Below are 17,813 nucleotides of genomic sequence, written 5' to 3'. Positions count from 1 at the left end.
TTCTTTAATGATTAGGAAGGAAAAGTAATTATCTTACTTTGTTCAGCATGTTGAATAAAATTAACTTGTATGCTAGTATTCACAGACAAAAATATTGTTATGTTCATGTTTATGCCTCAAATTAAAACACGTATTAAAGTTTTCAGTAAAAATAGTCAAATTCATGGAAAATATTAACTTTTCTGCTAAAAAGTTGTACAATCAATTAAAAGACTAATGCCATACATTAGTTTATTAACTAATGATACTATTAATTAATACTGGGGAAAATATTGATGAGTTCATACCTTAACAACACGTTCAAAAATAGGCTCAAATGTGAGTGGATACTTGACAATTTCGTCTGGTCCAACATGTAATTCACTAGGTCCAGAAAACCACTCTCCTTTTATGCTAACTTGAAACACCGATTTATCATTTGTTTGATTGTTCTAAAGCATGAAAAAGGTGCAGAAACATCAGAGGGATGATATTGATGAAATTGAATTACATATGAATTATTGGTAATTTTTACAACATTATATGTTGTATTTTTAATTGTATTTCCTAGGAATCACCATTGGAAAGTCATATTTGTTAAGAATAAAGATCAAAAATGTAAACATAACGCATAATGATGACTACATGTTCTTTCTGTGTCGCATAAGAGCATTGCCTAATAGATCTATTGAGGGATTATTTAATATCTAAAGAAATTTCCCTTTGTCTCACTTACTAATTACCATTAAGACGATAAAATGGCCTTAGAGGACACACTTTACTCCTAATTCAAGGTAATAACAGTTATTCTAACTGGTAGATTGCTCACATAGCAAAGACTATCTATCTCATCAGAACAAAATTTTGTGCTTCAGATTGACTTTTGTCATGTCTTTAATAATTAGACAAACAAATAAACCAAAAAAGGCAATTTATCCCTCTAAAAAGCCAAAGTTCTTTACAATTACCTTACCTTCTTTTACACTATATTGTCACTTTGACTAATAGGTAGCCAAGCTACAGCCAATCATTGTTCTCAGTGCCTATGAACCCATCTTAACCAAGTGTTAGATCACAACAGAATTTAGAGTAGAGTGATCTGAGAGTCCATAACTCTGCTTGTTGAAGCAAGAAGGAATTTAATGATACATTAAGGACATTGGAGTTAATTGTTTTAAGCAAACAGCCAGCAGAAGTGATTGATGAGATGAGTAACATAATCACATTTACATTTAGGAAGAGATTCTGACATAAATATGAAGAAATAATTGACAGCAGATAAGACAGTCAGAAATTTGTAATAGTCCAAGATGAGAGGTCTGGAGGACTTTAACTGACACAGTGGCAATATGAATAAAGAAAGGTACCAAAAAAGTTGATACATACTATTGGAATATTCTGAGTAAGGGCTTCAAATGCTCGTGTTTCAAACTCAAATTCGGCCTCTGGTTGTTCTTCATTCACAATACCTTCAACATAATAGGCACGCACATCATACCTTGATTTCAATAAAATTGTACAAGGGTAGCGTCCAGGTTGAAGGGGAAGAAATTGCAAAGGAAGTGGAACAGATCCATCTGAAGCTATCAAAATAATTTTAAAACAGTTCATTTAAAATCATATAAAACCTAAAATTTATCTTGGTAAGCAATATTTAATATTATTGTAATTAAATTGTACTGCATAACCTAGAATAGGTTTCACTGGGATAACACACTACCTCTAAATCTCCAGGGCTTACCATGCAAGCTTATTTATCAATTAGAGTATATATACTGCACTGGTCAGAGAACAGTCTGCTCCTCGAAGTCACTCAGGACTCCATACTGTGAAGGATACCACCATCTTGCAGTTGTACCATAAGAAACGTCTCTGCTCTTTGGCTGAGATGTCAGGGGAAAAGGAATAGCTGGAAGTTTGCTCAAGGACTTTTCAGTTTTCAGCTCAAAATTAATATACACATCACATTTAACTGGCCAGACCCAGCTATGTGACTCTACCTAATTGAAAGGGGGCTGAGATAGAAGGAAATACATGCAATATTAGATGGGCTTTACTGTCAGCCACATTTCTATGCCTTAGAGGTGCTCTGTCTCACAGCAATCAAAATAATTTGCAACTTGGCCAGCAGATAGAAATAACTTTTTCATAGTTAATAACCAAGGGAACCAGAAAGGGGCGTGTGTAATTAATACTTCTCATAATACCCCGTTATAACATTTACCTTAAGCTAATAGCTAATTTTACTTCTTATGCTAGGTTGAGCTATCTATTCTCATTCATTCTTTTCAGGCAACACCACTTTTTCTCTGAAGGTCATCATTTCCTTGGCATCCATAAACTGAGAAAATAGTTATAAAAATCTGGCAACCCTAAAGTAGAATTCAGTATAAGAACATAATAAAAACTTCATAGTTAATGCCAAAGTATTTAAATAGTCAACGAACAACAAATGATTTTAAAAACATCTGATGCCTAATTCTGTACAAGGAAGTTCTCTGAAACCAAGAAAACAAATCAAGCATGTCAATGGACCAGACACATATTATGACATTAAATGGCTATAATTTTAATTCTCTCGAAGTGAACACTTCAAATGTGAAAGGTGGCATGTTGTTTTCAAATACAATGAAATGTATATGCCAAGATATGCAAGAACATTTATACGCAGGAACATTATATGCAAGAACATTAACTACCTTAAATCCTTTATCAAACATGAGTTTATGTGTGTGTTATAAATTATACATTATGTAATGTTACATATCTTATATTAATTGAATATTATATAGCATATATTCCATGTCTATGTTGCTATATGTAATACAATATATATAATGTATAATGTTACATTTAATAGTACATATTAAAACATGCTGATAATGGAAAACATTTGAAATTTGTATTACATCCAACAAGTCCAAGACTATCAGCTGGTCTGAGGAGAAAACAGTTACTCTCAAAGGCTCTCCGAATGTCATTTTTGTTCCATCCTATTCACGCACCAACCTAATTTTAGAATACATTTTTTTCTTGGCAAAAAGGACTCCGGGCATGTTTTATCATCTGTTGTTAATTGATTACTTTTACCCTGAGAGAGGTATTTGGGTTGTGGCAATCTCAATAGAACAAATCAGCACAGAAAATTATTTGTTGTTTTAATAACAGGCATAAAGAGAACTCATTTTTTTTTCTTGGATGAAGAGAATGATATAAAAATATTTAGAATATGTAATTTAAATAGAATTCTATTAATTTACATTTATTTTATTTATATAAGAATTAAACTGTTCAGACAATTTGAAGAATTGCAGAATATCTATTGTTTTCATCAAAGATAAAAAACCTCTTGCTATTTAATGCTACACAATCATTGCAACACACAAGTTCAAGTATAAAATTTCTGTCGAAAGCTTTGTTATACATTTCTTTTTCCAAAAAAAAAAATGTTCATTTCTTAATGATTGCTGAGTCTGAAAGTTAAAGCCAAAGTCATTCTTAAGTGTACATTTTCCAACTCATGAAATGTTTATGAGCAAGGACCTTAAGGGCCACACAATCTCAGCCCCTCTTTCTTACAAATCCAAAAAGAAAATCATTATAATAGTGGCATTTGTGGAAATTATAATTTTAATTTTGATGATGTATTTATAAATCAGTATGTTTCATTTCTAAATATCCAAAATAATTTTATTAAGTTGTATAAGAAACATAAGTAGGGGTGATATATATTATAAATAAGAGATTTAAAAACTTCTGGGTTAAGATATTTGACAGTATTTGCGTCCCCATCAGATGTAAACTAGCAGAGGTAGAAACCATTTTGATCTTCAGAAATTTGGAAATTTTACTGGACGTATTGTGCCATCACATAATAATGGGACATGTTTTCTTAAATTTATTTCCAATTCTGGACTGTGGCAAATGCTGTTCATGCCTTGACATGTGCCCTTCAAGTATGCCTTAAAGGGCATGGATTTATGGATATCTGTGACTTCCTCCTTGAAACTTCTCTCTAGACAAAGAATGGTGCTCAGTTCTCACATAGATCACCCAGAAGTGGTAGTAAAATCCTGCAGGAGCAGTACCAAACCAAAAATTAATCAAAATTGGTAAAAAACGAACAAAAAAACCTGTTTTCTTGCCCTTTGGTTAGAAGAACTCTGAGGTGAATTTGACACCAACTTCCAGAGGCCCCCAGTGGGACTGAGTCCCAATTGCCTGCAATGATAACCTGTTAATTAAAACCCCCGGAACTGGTTTCTTCTCTTTGCAGTCTCCTACTCCCCTACCTATGCTTTGAGACCACCTCTCAAACTACTTGCCCTCAAGACCAGATCTCAGGGTCTGCTGTTGGAATTACCCATCTTAACACATGCCCTAAATCCCAGGATAGAGAGGTTCCTGTCCTGGTCTCATGCTTTCTAGGGCCTTACTCTGATCCTCCTTTGGCACTGCCTCTCTGCACATGCAAGAAGTACATGGGCCCAGTGGGACAGATCTATACGGATCCCAGCCCCACCCATGGTTCAAGTTCATGAGACATTATAATTCACAATCCATAGTTCCTTGATCCTGTTTACAGTGCTTTCACAAGACTCTTCCCTAGGTCAGTCCTCCTGGTAGAAGACTCCTAGAACTGTGCAGTAACTAAGAGGTCACTACTAGGAGGGTATGGACCAAGAGTAAGTGTGTGGGCTGACAGATCCACGTGTTTAAACATAAGAACCATTAGAGTGCATGCAAGAGTTGAAAGACAGAAGACAATGGTGTGGGCACCTGACTAGCACCCAGCTACCCTGTGCTGTCATTTTCTAGTGCAAAACTCTGAGGAGTCCAAAAATTCTAAATTCAAACTTGGTCTTCAAGGTTCTTATAAAGTTAGATTTGTTAAAATGGAATAATAGAATGTATTCTATTTTGAAATGTGTTAGTTTGATTTGTAAGTTTTTAAAATTTAGACATATGTTATGTGGGTTTCCATTTGTACTCCTGACTTGGGCATAACAAATGTTAGGGACTATCTGAATCTGTCCCTTCCATCCCTACTCAACTCAGATGTAGTTAACCTGTATCTTTTCATTACAAGTGTGGCAATTGTCAGGATTCTATATTTAAAGATAACCGAATATATGTAAATTTACAGAAAAATTACAATTACTGAAGAAAATAAAGAAATATAAAGAAAGAATTTCTTGAGGTAAAGACTACATCATTTCACTTAACTTTGGTTATTGGAAGAAATCAGTGCTATCTACAGTTTTTCAAATAACCCATAAAAATATACTATGTTCAGATCCTAGAATAGGTCATAGTTGGAACAAAAAATCAATACCATTGTTTTGTTCAGCTACAACTGCATAACAAACTACCCAAAAACTTAGTGATTCAAAGCAACAACCATTCATTTGCTCATAATTCTGTGGCCTGAGCTCATTTGGGACAGCTTATCATCTCCACATGGTACTACCTGGGTATTTTGACCTGTGTATATACTGGGTATTGACTGTGGTCTTTGGATCTCAGCTGGGAATTCTGTCCATGAGCACTCTAATCCTGTATGAGATGAGCCCAATCATTTTTCATAGAGTACAGAAGAATTACCAGCAGCAAAACAGAGACTAATGTAAAATAAGCTACCAAATATCTGCCTCTTTCCCATTCCTAAATGATCCTTTGTCCAAAGCAAGTCACGTGGCCACAACCAGGTCAGCGAGGAAAGGGAGACTATACAAAACCTGTGTAAAGGCAGATATGATCCATTTGGGCTTTTACTGTAATAATCTACAATTCCCTAACTGCAGAGAAACATACATGTATACAACTTGTGACCTGAAAAAGACAAAATCAACTGAGAGTTAAAACCATTTTTTTTTCAGTTTTGGTTCCAATTCTACATTGTGTGACCTTACGCAAACAACTTAAGGTTTTTTTCAAACTCAACTTCTTTTTTTTCCTTTCATTTTTCAACCACAAGTTTATTTTCTAAATGTACTCCATATATTTGTAATATCAGAAAAGGGTTTATTTCCCCCCATGGATACAAGGCAGTCCCTCCCAGATATTTTTGGCATGTGATTTTAAAACTGAAAGCCATCTAAAAATAGTTGTGAAAGCTAAGACATAAGCATTATTTTAATATCCTCCCAACTATTTAAGAATATCGATTTTTAAAACAATTTTTAACTTCACAATTTTTTTAATTTTAGCTTTTATTTTAGATACAGGGAGGTACATGGATTGAATTTTTACATGGATATATTGGACCCGGGTAGTGGGTATAACACCCAGTAAGTAGTTTTTCAACCCACACGTCCCTCCAAACTTCTTAACCTCTTTCAATGAGTGGGATTTGATTAATAGCTTTCAAAAATTTTTATTTTCTGGCTTAGATGTACTGTGTATAAACAATATTTAAAATTGAATTAACATATAAAACAAAGGAAACTGGAGTTAATCTGGTTGAAGTAGAATGAGGAGCTAGAAGTCCCCATTTACTTCCATGGCCTCACTATAGATAAGCCAAAGCACTTCAGAAGAATTTTGGGGCTTCATAGAATATAATTTGGTTAACTAATTTATTAGACTTGTTTGTGCCTTAATAGCTCATAATTGTATAAAAACACATCAAACATATGGAAGAGATTAAGTAATAAGTAAGTTGAACACTGCCTTCTATAGTTGTTTTTGGTATATTATTAACAAACAATAGTCAGAGCTTTTAATTCAGAAAATGAATAATCAAGAATGAATACTTACATTTATTACATGTATATACATAATTGTATAATATTTATTATAAGAAAACATGAGTAATTATATTTTAGAGAGTTTTTTGGCCTATTTGTTAATCACACTGCCACCTACTACTAAAAACTCTTTTTTTTTTTTTTTTTTTTTTTTTGAGACAGAGTCTCGCTCTGTCGCCCAGGCTGGAGTGCAGTGGCGCAATCTCGGCTCACTGCAAGCTCCGCCTCCCGGGTTCATGCCATTCTCCTGCCTCAGCCTCTCTGAGTAGTTGGGACTACAGGCATCCGCCACCACGCCCAGCTAATTTTTTTGTATTTTTAGTAGTGACGGGGTTTCACCTGGTCTCAATCTCCTGACCTCGTGATCCACCCGCCTCGGCCTCCCAAAGTGCTGGGATTACAAGCGTGAGCCACCGCACCCGGCCTAAAAACTCTTAATGTAGGCTTTTTTTCTACTGTATAAGTCAAAAGACTAACTTACCTGCTCTCTTAGGCCATTCTCGCATTGCTATAAAGAAATACCTGAGACTGGGAAATTTATTTAACTTAAAAAAAAGCTTAATTTGCTCACGGTTCTGTAAGCTATAAAGGAAGCATGGAATTATCTGCTTGGCTTCTGGGGAGGACTCAGGAAACTTACAATCATGGCAGAAGACAAAGCAGGAGCAGGCATCTTCCATGGCAGGAACACAAGAGAAGAGAGTGGGGGGAGGTACACTTTTCAACAATCAGACCTCACTAGAACTCACTCACTATCCTGAGTACAGCATCAAGAGTATGGTGCTAAACCATTCATGTGAAACCACCCCCAAGATCTACTCACCTCCGACTAGTTCCCACTTCCAATATGGTGATTACAATTTGAAATGAGATTTGAGCAGGGACACAGATCCAAACCATATCACAAGTAAAGTGAAATTTTTCCCATTTTAGTTATATTATTATATTTTTGAAGGCACATGAGTATCTGAATCACAAATACTCTGGAAAAGTAAGTGACTGTGTGCTAACAACTGCTCATTACTATGTCCTCTTTAATAAAAATATGAAATGTAGCCATAGACATTAAAAAAAGAATTCAGCAGTTAAAAAATTTACAGTGTTTATTTTGTAAAAAATTTGTATTAGTAGAAATTTTGTTTAATATGGTCCACTCAGAAAAAAAAACATTTTCTAAAATGGACTAGCTGCTTAAATTGTTATATTTATTATAATATTCAATAAAATAATAATTTAAAATAATAAAGACCTATACTTATTATTGACAAATTCAACTTTTAAAATATTGGCTAAAATTGATTTTATTATTTAAAAAGAGGTTGAACTACTTTTCCTTTTCTGTCACCAGGGAGATTTAAAATAACATAATACTTAGGGGATAAAAGACAAACAGTGATAGGAAAAGAGAGGGGAAAGGGAAAGGAAAGAAAGGAAGAAAAGAAGAAAAAAAGAGGATAAATATAAAGGAGAGGGGAAGTAGGAATTGAGGAAGGAAAATGAAAAGTATTTGGAATGCTAAAACAATGTCATGTGACCCTTTTTGCCTGACCAACCTCAAATGTCTGAGAGCACTGGACTTGCCTTCCCATGAAGTCTGTAAGTATCTGCCAGCAGGGCCGACTGGTATGCAGTTCCCTGTCTGATTTTACTGAAAAGTTCTAAGTGCACATTCTCCCAGGTGCCCTAAAGCACAGGGAAAGAAGGTCATAGACAGATACCAGAGTGCTGTAGTATGTAAATGGCAAGGATGGCCAATCCTTATGAGCACAGTCAAGCTAGCCTTAAGAGCTATAGAAAAACTAATTAATTTTGTTGTTCAAGTCTAGTAGGGCTTTATTAACCTTCTGTCTGCTTGATCTGCCAATTATTGCGAGAGGTCTAATAAGATCTTCCACTGTAATTTAGAATTTGTTCATTTCTCTTTTTACATTAATTGATTTTGGCTTTATACATTTTGAGAATATGTGTTTAGGTATAAATAATTTCAAAGTTTCTTCTCCAAGTTGGATTTTTCCCTTTTTAAATTAAGTAATACACTTATTTACCACAAAGTCTACTTGTTTTAATATTAATATATCTCTATGCCAACTATTTTATGATTAGTAAATACCTGGTATAGGTTTTTTGATATTTTACCAGGAAATTTTATAAACAGTATAAAGCTACCTTTTAGTTTTCATTGTGAAAATATCACCTTTTATAGTTTAGTCTGTTCATATTTATTGTGATTAATGATATATTTGTGTTTATTTTAACATCTCATTTTGTGCCACACTTTATCCCATTTTATGTTGTTCTTTTCTATTCTTGAATTCTATTGAATTCATCAAGTTTTGTTTATTTTCATTTATGCCTCTACTGGTTTAGAAATTATACATTCTATCCCTATACTTTTCATTGCCCCAAATATTCAACATCTATGTTTCACATAAAAATATCTTACAGTAATTCAACCCTGGTCCCTAAAATGTAAGAACTTTACATGCCTGTAATGGCAAACCCTTCCTTATAAAGTTGCTATCTAGTAATTGAGCTCACTTTGTTTTGGTAACACCTGAATTATTTATTCTTGTCATTATTTCTACAGTCAAATCCTCATGGGAGTTACCCACATTTACTGATTATTTTAGTAACCATTGTTCTTGGATCCCAATTCTCTCTTCTGAATTCAATTTCCTTCACCAATAAGAGGCCTTCTACTTGTTCTTTTACCAAAATCTCTGAGTTTTAAATGGTCTCAAGTTCATTGTTGAACTACAAACATTTTTATTTCATCTTTACTCATAAGTGATAGTTCACTAGGACATAAAATTCTAGACTGGCAGTTAATTTTCATCAGCACTATAATGCTATTGTCTTTTGGCTTCTAATGTTACTGTCAGTAATTCTGCCTTCAGTATAACTTTTGTTCCTTTAAAAATAATCTGCCTTTTTTCTCTCATTGATTTTGGAATTTCCCTTATCTTTGCTATTCTATGGTTTCACTATGACCTATCTATCTACGTGTAAACTTAGGTATTCTTCTATTGTCTTCTGGTATTGTAGACATTTTATTTCTGCTTTTCCTTATTCTCATTTGCTCCTAGTAAGATAAGAAATTTATTTGTCTTAGGTGGTCACTTGTAGAGGACCTCATTCCATATTTACTTTACAGCAATCTCTTAGTTCTAACTATGGAGGTAACTCAATATGCAGCCCTTGGGTCCATTTCCTGTATCAAAGAAGCATCTACCTATTAAATGTAGATAGGGTACTTGTTTGTTTGTTTGTTTGGTTTTTCATGCCCTGGCAGTTTTGTAATGATCTAAAGAAAAATTTACATCTTAAAAAAATATATATAACATATATATGTATACATATACAAACAGGATATATATATATATATCTTCCTGTTAACAGGTTGAGTATTCCTTATCTGAAATGCCTGAGGCCAGAAGTATTTTAGATTTCAGAATTTTTCAGATTTTGGAATACACGCATATGCATAATGAGATAACTTAGGGATAGGACCCAAGTCTAAACAGGAAATTCATTTATGTTTCATATACACATTATATACATAGCCTGAAGGTAATTTTACATATTTTAAGTAATTTTGTTCATGAAACAAGTTTTGACTGCCTTTTGACTGCGACCTAATATGAGATCAAATGTGAAATTTTCCACCTGTGGCACCATGTTGGTGATCAAAATGTTTCTGATTTTGAGCATTTGGGGTTTTGGAGCATTCAAATTTTGGATTTCCACGTTGATTTTACTCAACCTATAATCAACAATGTGAACCTGAAAATCTGAGACAGATGTCAGTTAATTTAGAAAGTTTATTTTGCCAAGGTTGAGGATGCACGCCTGTGATGTGACAGTCTCAAGAGGTCCTGACAACATGTGCTCAAGGTGATCGGGGCACAACTTGGTTTTATACATTTTAGGGAGATATGAGACATCAATCAATATGTGTAAGATGTGCATTGGTTCAGTCCGAAAAGGTGGGCGAAGGCGGGACAACTTGAAGAGGGGAGGGGGCTTCAGATCATAGGTAGATAAGAGACAAATGGTTGTATTTTCTGGGTTTCTGATTAGCCTCTCCAAAGGAGGCAATTAGATATGCATTTATCTCAGTGAGCAGAGGGGTTACTTTGAATAGAATGAGAGGCAGGTTTGCCCTAAGCAGTTCCCAGCTTGACTTTTCCCTTTAGCATAGTGGTTTTGGGACCTCAAGATTTAGTTTCCTTTCACAATAAACTCTTCTCCCACCAATAATATTGCAGCCAAAAATATAACCCCGACCGCTTAGGCAACTGAACGGACCCCTTCTGGGCCAAGGGAAACCTGAAACATTGAATTACCAGCAACGATAGAAAGGGAGGTTGGAAATGCTTTGTTATACCCTCTCCCTTTTGGAGTTTAGACACAACTGACCATCATTAAGATTAAAATAGATATCATAAGACTGATGAAACAGACTCTTTTTGTCAATAAGATACCAAATTCCCAACTGACTCTGGTATAGCATCACATGGCAAATAACAAACCCTGAATGAAATAAAATCATTTTACCCCCAAATACATGTCTTTGACATATTTTGAAATGGCCTGCAAATCTTCCGTCTTTTGTGGGAGTAATTTAGTATCTGTAGAGAATCTTCATTAATGCCTCTAGGCCTTTCCTGATCTAGGAGAGATTAACTAAGCATCTGATACCTTCTAAGGCCTGAAAAAAAGACATTTAGCATCTGTTGTCTCTGATGCTTGCTATCTGGAGGCTTCATCTACATAACAAGAACGTTGGCTTCCACAACTCCATTTATCTTAACTCAAGCATTTCTTTCCAAGCAGACTTCCAGGACTGCAAGTCTTCAGCTTAACTCTTTAACCCAATTGCCAGTGAGAATACCTTTGAATCCTTTTATAACTGTGATAAGCCCTCCCTGTCCTCACATTGAGATGTTTGGCTTTTCTAGGCCAAACCAATGTATACATTACATGTATTGCCTTATGTCTTTCCCTGTAACTTGCCTCTCTAAAATGTATAAAACCGAACTGTAACTCGACCATCTCAGGCACTTTCTCAAGACCTCCTGAGGTTGTTCTCCTGTCTATGTCACTGATATTGGCTCAGAATAAACCTCTTTAAATATTTCACAGAGTTTGGCTTTTTCATCAACAAAATGCACCACAACTCACTTAGACTCTTCCCATCTCTGCCACCACTACTACCAGATCTCATGTGAGATTCTATACATTATTGACAGAGTGATGTTCCTCCACATAATCCCCTACAGTTGTGGGCATTTTGGGGAATTCCTCATAGGATACATGTAAATGGCTGCCTGCTGTTGAATTTTTGGATTTCTGTAGGCCTTCATGGGTCATTTAATGAAAAATTAGGAGGGGACCTATCAAGGAGTTCTAGCTTGATAGCATTTTACATAGTAAGTTTTCTATAATTTTCTAAGAAGACAAAATTACCCAAAGAGAACAACTGACGTAAGATTTCACTTTCTAATTAACCCCTCCATACAGAAAGAAGCAAGGGATTGCTGACAGCAAATTAACTTTGTATTTTGCATTTTCATTTCCGAATACCATAAACTTTCTCTAATTGTCCTGTATTAAATATAAACTGTTTTGAACAGAGTTTATTTTTAATTTCTTGCAGACTGATTTACTAAGTGTGCAAATTAGTATGAATGTGCTGCTAGCAGGCCAATAAACAGCATGTTTTCGAGGACTTAAAATAATGGAAAAGACTACTGAAATTTCTGATTAAATGCCTCCCTAAATATATAATTGTAGAGCATATGTTTACCACTGAAGACCTAACAGAAAGAATAAGAAACTTTTTTAAAGTTCACTTTTTTTTACTTACCAGCTCTATGTCTATAAATATAAAGCAAAGTGAGTCATTTATCAAACTGAAAATATATTAAAACTATAAGGATAAAGAATATATGCAGTCTTGGATATTACAATTATGTTGAATTGGTTATGTTACATTATTTGACTTAAAGTGTATTTTTTAAAATAACATAGAACACAATCAAGTCTCATTGTAGTCTGGTGCATGCAGAGTAGGAGGAAAGAATTTGGATTGGGCAGAAAACCAAAATGTTAGTAGGACATATATTTGTAACTAAACAAAGTACACAGGGCATATATTTACAACTAAACAAAGTACAGACTCTGACTATGAGAAGATAGGTATGGGAAGGCAGCAGGAGAAAGGCATATCCATCAAGTAACAGTTATCACTGGGGTTATCTAATGTAAGAAGCAAGCTTAAAATAAGGGAAGTTGCACAGAGAAAAGAAGAAGTGGGTAAGGCTGGTATAAAAGAGGCCAATTCCACAGTTAAAGACCCAGGATCCCAAGTTGAGGGAAAGATTCCTGTTTGAGGGGTCTAGGGCTATCCAGAACAATGATGGATGGCGGGAAGAGTGTACCAGTACCCAGGGAGGGAGCTGGCAGAAACAAACTAGACTTTTAAGAAATAAAGTAGAAATCTATGCCTGAGTGCCGGGACAGACATGACAGAAATAAATGTATCACAAAGAGGGATCATGCTGAAACCACCTTTGCAAAAATTACGACTGAGAAAATAATGACCGTGAAAGAAATCTTATCCAACGGAGTCCATCTTTCTTCTAACCTCCAAGCCATTGTTGTTTATTCCTGGGTATGAGCCAAAATAACTTTGGGAAGAACTCAGTTTATAGTTCAACTTTGAAACAAAGATGGTAACAGCTCTTTCCCAAAACAAATCCCCTTCCTACCTGGGGACGAGACTACCTTTACAGAACTAACACATTGGACAAAAGATTAGAAATTATGGCTTAGGAGTCGTGCAGCCGCAGGCTGCAAGAGTCTGAACCTCCCCAAATTGCTCCTGGAGATAACATCACTATTGTAAAGCCCAAGATCAGTGCTTGAGATATTTTGTAGACCCTGTATCCTGAATGGATCCGCTGCCAGGAACCGGATGATAAACTGGCTCATCTGGTCTTGTGGCCTCCACCCAGGAACTGACTCAGTTCAAGAGGATGGCTTTGACCCCCGTGATTTCATCTCCAACCTGACCAATAAGCAATCTCCACTTCTCCAGCCCCTACCTGACAAATTATGCTTAAAAACTCTGATCCTTGAATACTTGGGGAGACTGATTTAAGTAATAATAAAACTTGAGTCTCCCATACTGCCAGCTCTGCATAAATTAAACTCTATCTCTATTACATTTCCCCTGTTTTGATAAATTGGCTCTGTCTAGGCAGCAGGCCAGGAGAACCCATTGGGTGGTTACAATGTAAATGAGGAGCCAGAGCTAACAGATCCAGCATCAGACTGGTACTCACTAGACTGCAAGTAGGACATGGGAGACTGGTGGTCAGCACAGATGGGCCTCTGGATCCCACTCCTGAGATAGAAATTGGCTCAGGACCTGGGATGGAACATGTCAACAGAGATGGTAGGGGGAAGAGAAAGAAATCAGAAATGTCCTACATTTAATGCTACTGACAATGTAACTAGTAGACTTCTTTAAAATAACAATACGACAACTGAAGTATTGCTTCTCATAAGAGGGCATTATCTGTGGGGCTCTGCCCGCAGACCCTGACCCAGATGACGGATGACTAAAACGTACACTGACACACAGATATTCTAGTTTGCCAGTCCTGCTGAGTGTCCAACCGCCTGCCCACCAAGAGAGGTTTGTCACTGCGGCCGACCCTGAGCAGCTCGCACTCCAGGCATTTGTTTTGTATGCAATTAACAACAGAAGCTCTGAGTCAACACACTTGTGGATAATTAACATGGTTAAGAGAGTGGTTCTCAGAATGATTAAAGCTCAGGTACCATGGTCTAAAGTAAATACCGTTAGAGGGCAACATCCCTAGTTGACCTCCCCTGGAGAGGGCCATCTGGCTCAAAGGTCAGTTAATGGAGGTAGGGTAAACAGACTTAACTGGGGAAGCCTCTATTGTCCCTAGTATTTACCCTATGACCTAATGCTCTAAGGTAAGCACCGGCCGCCTTCAGCCTGTTCAATTATTACAAGCTATGTAACCTTTCGGCCTTCCAAAAGGTTTGTGACTATTCCCTATAACTTTCCCTAATACTTCTGCCACCATTCTGATTGAATCCCAACAGACATATCCGTATGTGATATGTTTCATGTGCCTCCTCCAATTTTTTTATGTGCTTACCCCAATTCCTTTGCTGCCACCACCTCCATCAACCTCAGCCACTTGTCTTTTTTTCCAGGTTCCTCTGCTTGGGGGTGCCCTATATCTTGCATCAGAAGCAATAGAGCCAACCCCTTGACTGCTCCTTTACAACCACGCACACCTGCCCCCATGCTCAGTTTCAGGCTCCTTTTGCTTTGGTAGAGCACGGAATTTGACATCTTAGCTAGAGAACGCCACCTTAAATGCTAGGGCCGTGGAGTAAAGTTTAGCAAACAGGAACAGGAGACCAGGAAGTAAACATGCAGATAAAATTCCTTTTCTTTTCTCTCTCACATTGATTGCTCAAGGGTACTTTGCAGAGACACCTGCTGAGCAATCTGATGCATATACAGTCATGTACTATCTGGTCAACCACTGAGTGCCTATATGATGGTGGTCCCATAAGATTATAATGGAGGTGAAGAATTCCTATTGCCTAGTGATGTCATAAAGTCCTGCTGCAATGCATATTAATGGTGATGCTGGTGTAAACAAACCTACTGAGCTGCCAGTGGTGTAAAAGCCTAGCACATACAATTATGTACAGTTCATCAAACTTTATGGTAATAAATTACCAGAATTTATTTGCCATGGCAAATAATTACCAGCCTGTGTTGCTGATTTATGTATTTATTATACTGTACTTTTTCTTGTCATTTTAGGGTGTACTTCTAAAAATTAACTGTAAAATAGTCTCAGGCAGTTACTTCAGGAGGTATTCCAAAATAAAATATCGTTATTATAGCTATTATAGGAGATGACAGCTCCATGCATGCTATTGTTCCTAAAGACCTTCCAGTGTGGGAGAAGATGTGGAGGTGGAAGATAGTGATACTGATGATCCCGACTCTGTGTAGGCCTAGGGTAATGTGTGTGCTTGTGTCTTAGTTTTTAATAAAGAAGTTTAAGAAGTAAAATAAATAAATAAATAAACTTTAAAGTACAAAAGTTTATAGAATAAGGATATAAAGAAAGAAAATATTTTTGTACAGCTACATATGTTTTAGCTAAGTTTAATTACAAGAGTCAACAAGTTTAAAAATACTAAGAAGTCTATAAAGCAAAAAAGGTATAGTAAGCCAAGATTAATTCATTATATAAAATTTTAAAAAATAAATTTAGTTAGCCTAAGTATCAGTGTTTATAAAGTCTACAGGAATGTACGGTAATCTTCCAGGACTTCACATTCACTCACCACTCATTCACTGACTCTCCTAGAGCAATTTCCAGTCCTATAAGTTCCATACATGGTAAGTGCCCTGTACAGGTATATCTTTTTTTAAAATATTTTATACCCCATTTGTATTGTACCTTTTCTAGGTTTAGATATGTTTAGCTACACAAATACTTAGCATTGTGTTACAATTGCTTACGGTATTTGGTACAGTAACTTGTGCAGGTTTGCAGCCTCAGATCAACAGGTTGTACCATATAGCCTAGATGATTAGTAGGCCAGACCATCTAGGTTTATGTAAGTACACTGTGATGTTCGTACAAAGATGAAACCACCTAACAAGGCATTTCTCAGAATGTATCCCCTTTGTTAAGCCATGCATGATTGTATTCACAGAGGTAAGTTGTGGATACTGAGGCAACAGCTCATGTATCATGCATTGCTTTACCTCCCATCCTTCCCTTCCTTGTTTCTATTTTTATTTTTCCATTCTCAGTGCGCTGAATTTGCATTTCCCAAATAAAGTATTTGTATTTAATTATTGCTTAAGGTTTTATTTTCTAGGGGACTCAAACTAAGACAATTACTAGAGTAAGAATAAACAGCATTGTGATTTCACATTTTGTGCAGCATAGCATAATGGAAACAAGATAGAGGAAGACTTAGCAGGCTTACTCAGTATACTTACTCTAATTACTTAGTAGACTTGAATGCTTACTCAGGAGACTTGATGTGATCTCCCACATGGTCTGTGAAGACACTTAAATTTCCTGGGCCTAACATTCTCCCTTTTACAAATGGAGATGTTGTACCATGGTGGCATTATGCTGTGCAAGTGGTGGTTCCCCAATTTATTCTAACACATGGATTAACTACACAAGTGATCTGGGCAGGGAGAATTTTGATAATATAGCTTTCTAGACTCCTTCCAACCTGAGAATAAGTCAGTAGGCCTAGAGTTGGGCCTGGAATATGTATTTTGTTGCAGGTACCCAGGCACCACTGATGTACATCCAGGGTTGGTGACCACTGGCAAACAACAAAAAAAAGTGAGCTGGAGTGGCTATACTACAATTATAAATGGGCTTTAAGTCAAAAAATGTTAAAAGAGCCAAAGAACATCATTATAGAATGATGAAAATTCCATTATTTAAGAAGATACAGCAATTAGAAACATATATAACCATAAAATGTAATCCTCAAATATATAAAACACACACTGACAGAATTAAAGAGAGAAATAGGCTTTTTAATAATAATATATAATAATAATAGTTGGAGGTTTCCATACCTCACTTTCGACGCAGTGGTATGATCCTGGCTCATTGCAACCTCTGCCTCCCAGGTTCAAGCAATTCTCGTGTTTCAGCCTCTGGAGTAGCCGGGATCACAGGCTTGTGCCACCACGCCCAGCTAATTTTTGTGTTTTCAGTAGAGACAAGGTTTTGCCATGTTGGCCAGGCTGATCTCAAACTCCTGGTCTCAAGCAATCTGCCCACCTTGGCCTCCCAAAGTGCTGAGATTACAAGCATGATGAGCCACTGCTCCTGGCCGTGTATAGTTTTTAAATTGGTGTCCTTGCAGAGGGGATGATCAATGGAGCCTTGTATTCTGCCATCTTGCTCTGCTTATCTCTGATATACTTTCAGTATACAAAAATATTGTGTTTCTATATATTTGTAATGAATA

At 36.1% G+C, this 17,813-nt stretch overlaps 1 protein-coding gene across 1 annotated transcript in view; it reads right to left on the bottom strand.

Moving 5' to 3' along the window:
• LOC129487942 (cilia- and flagella-associated protein 47) overlaps positions 1-17,813 on the bottom strand; it is a 477,840-nt gene that overhangs the window by 160,545 nt on the left and 299,482 nt on the right. The window contains exons 46-47 of the mRNA XM_055289494.2: positions 1,366-1,562; positions 288-431 (exon numbers count right to left, since the gene is read on the bottom strand). Coding sequence (XP_055145469.1) covers positions 288-431; positions 1,366-1,562 — 341 coding nt within the window. The remainder of the gene's footprint in view (positions 1-287; positions 432-1,365; positions 1,563-17,813) is intronic.

The sequence above is a fragment of the Symphalangus syndactylus genome, chromosome 8 (assembly GCF_028878055.3).
Source record: "Symphalangus syndactylus isolate Jambi chromosome 8, NHGRI_mSymSyn1-v2.1_pri, whole genome shotgun sequence".
Lineage (NCBI taxonomy): Eukaryota > Metazoa > Chordata > Mammalia > Primates > Hylobatidae > Symphalangus > Symphalangus syndactylus.
The sequence above is the reverse complement of the archived record's forward strand: the minus strand, read 5'-3'. Positions and strand labels throughout refer to the sequence as shown.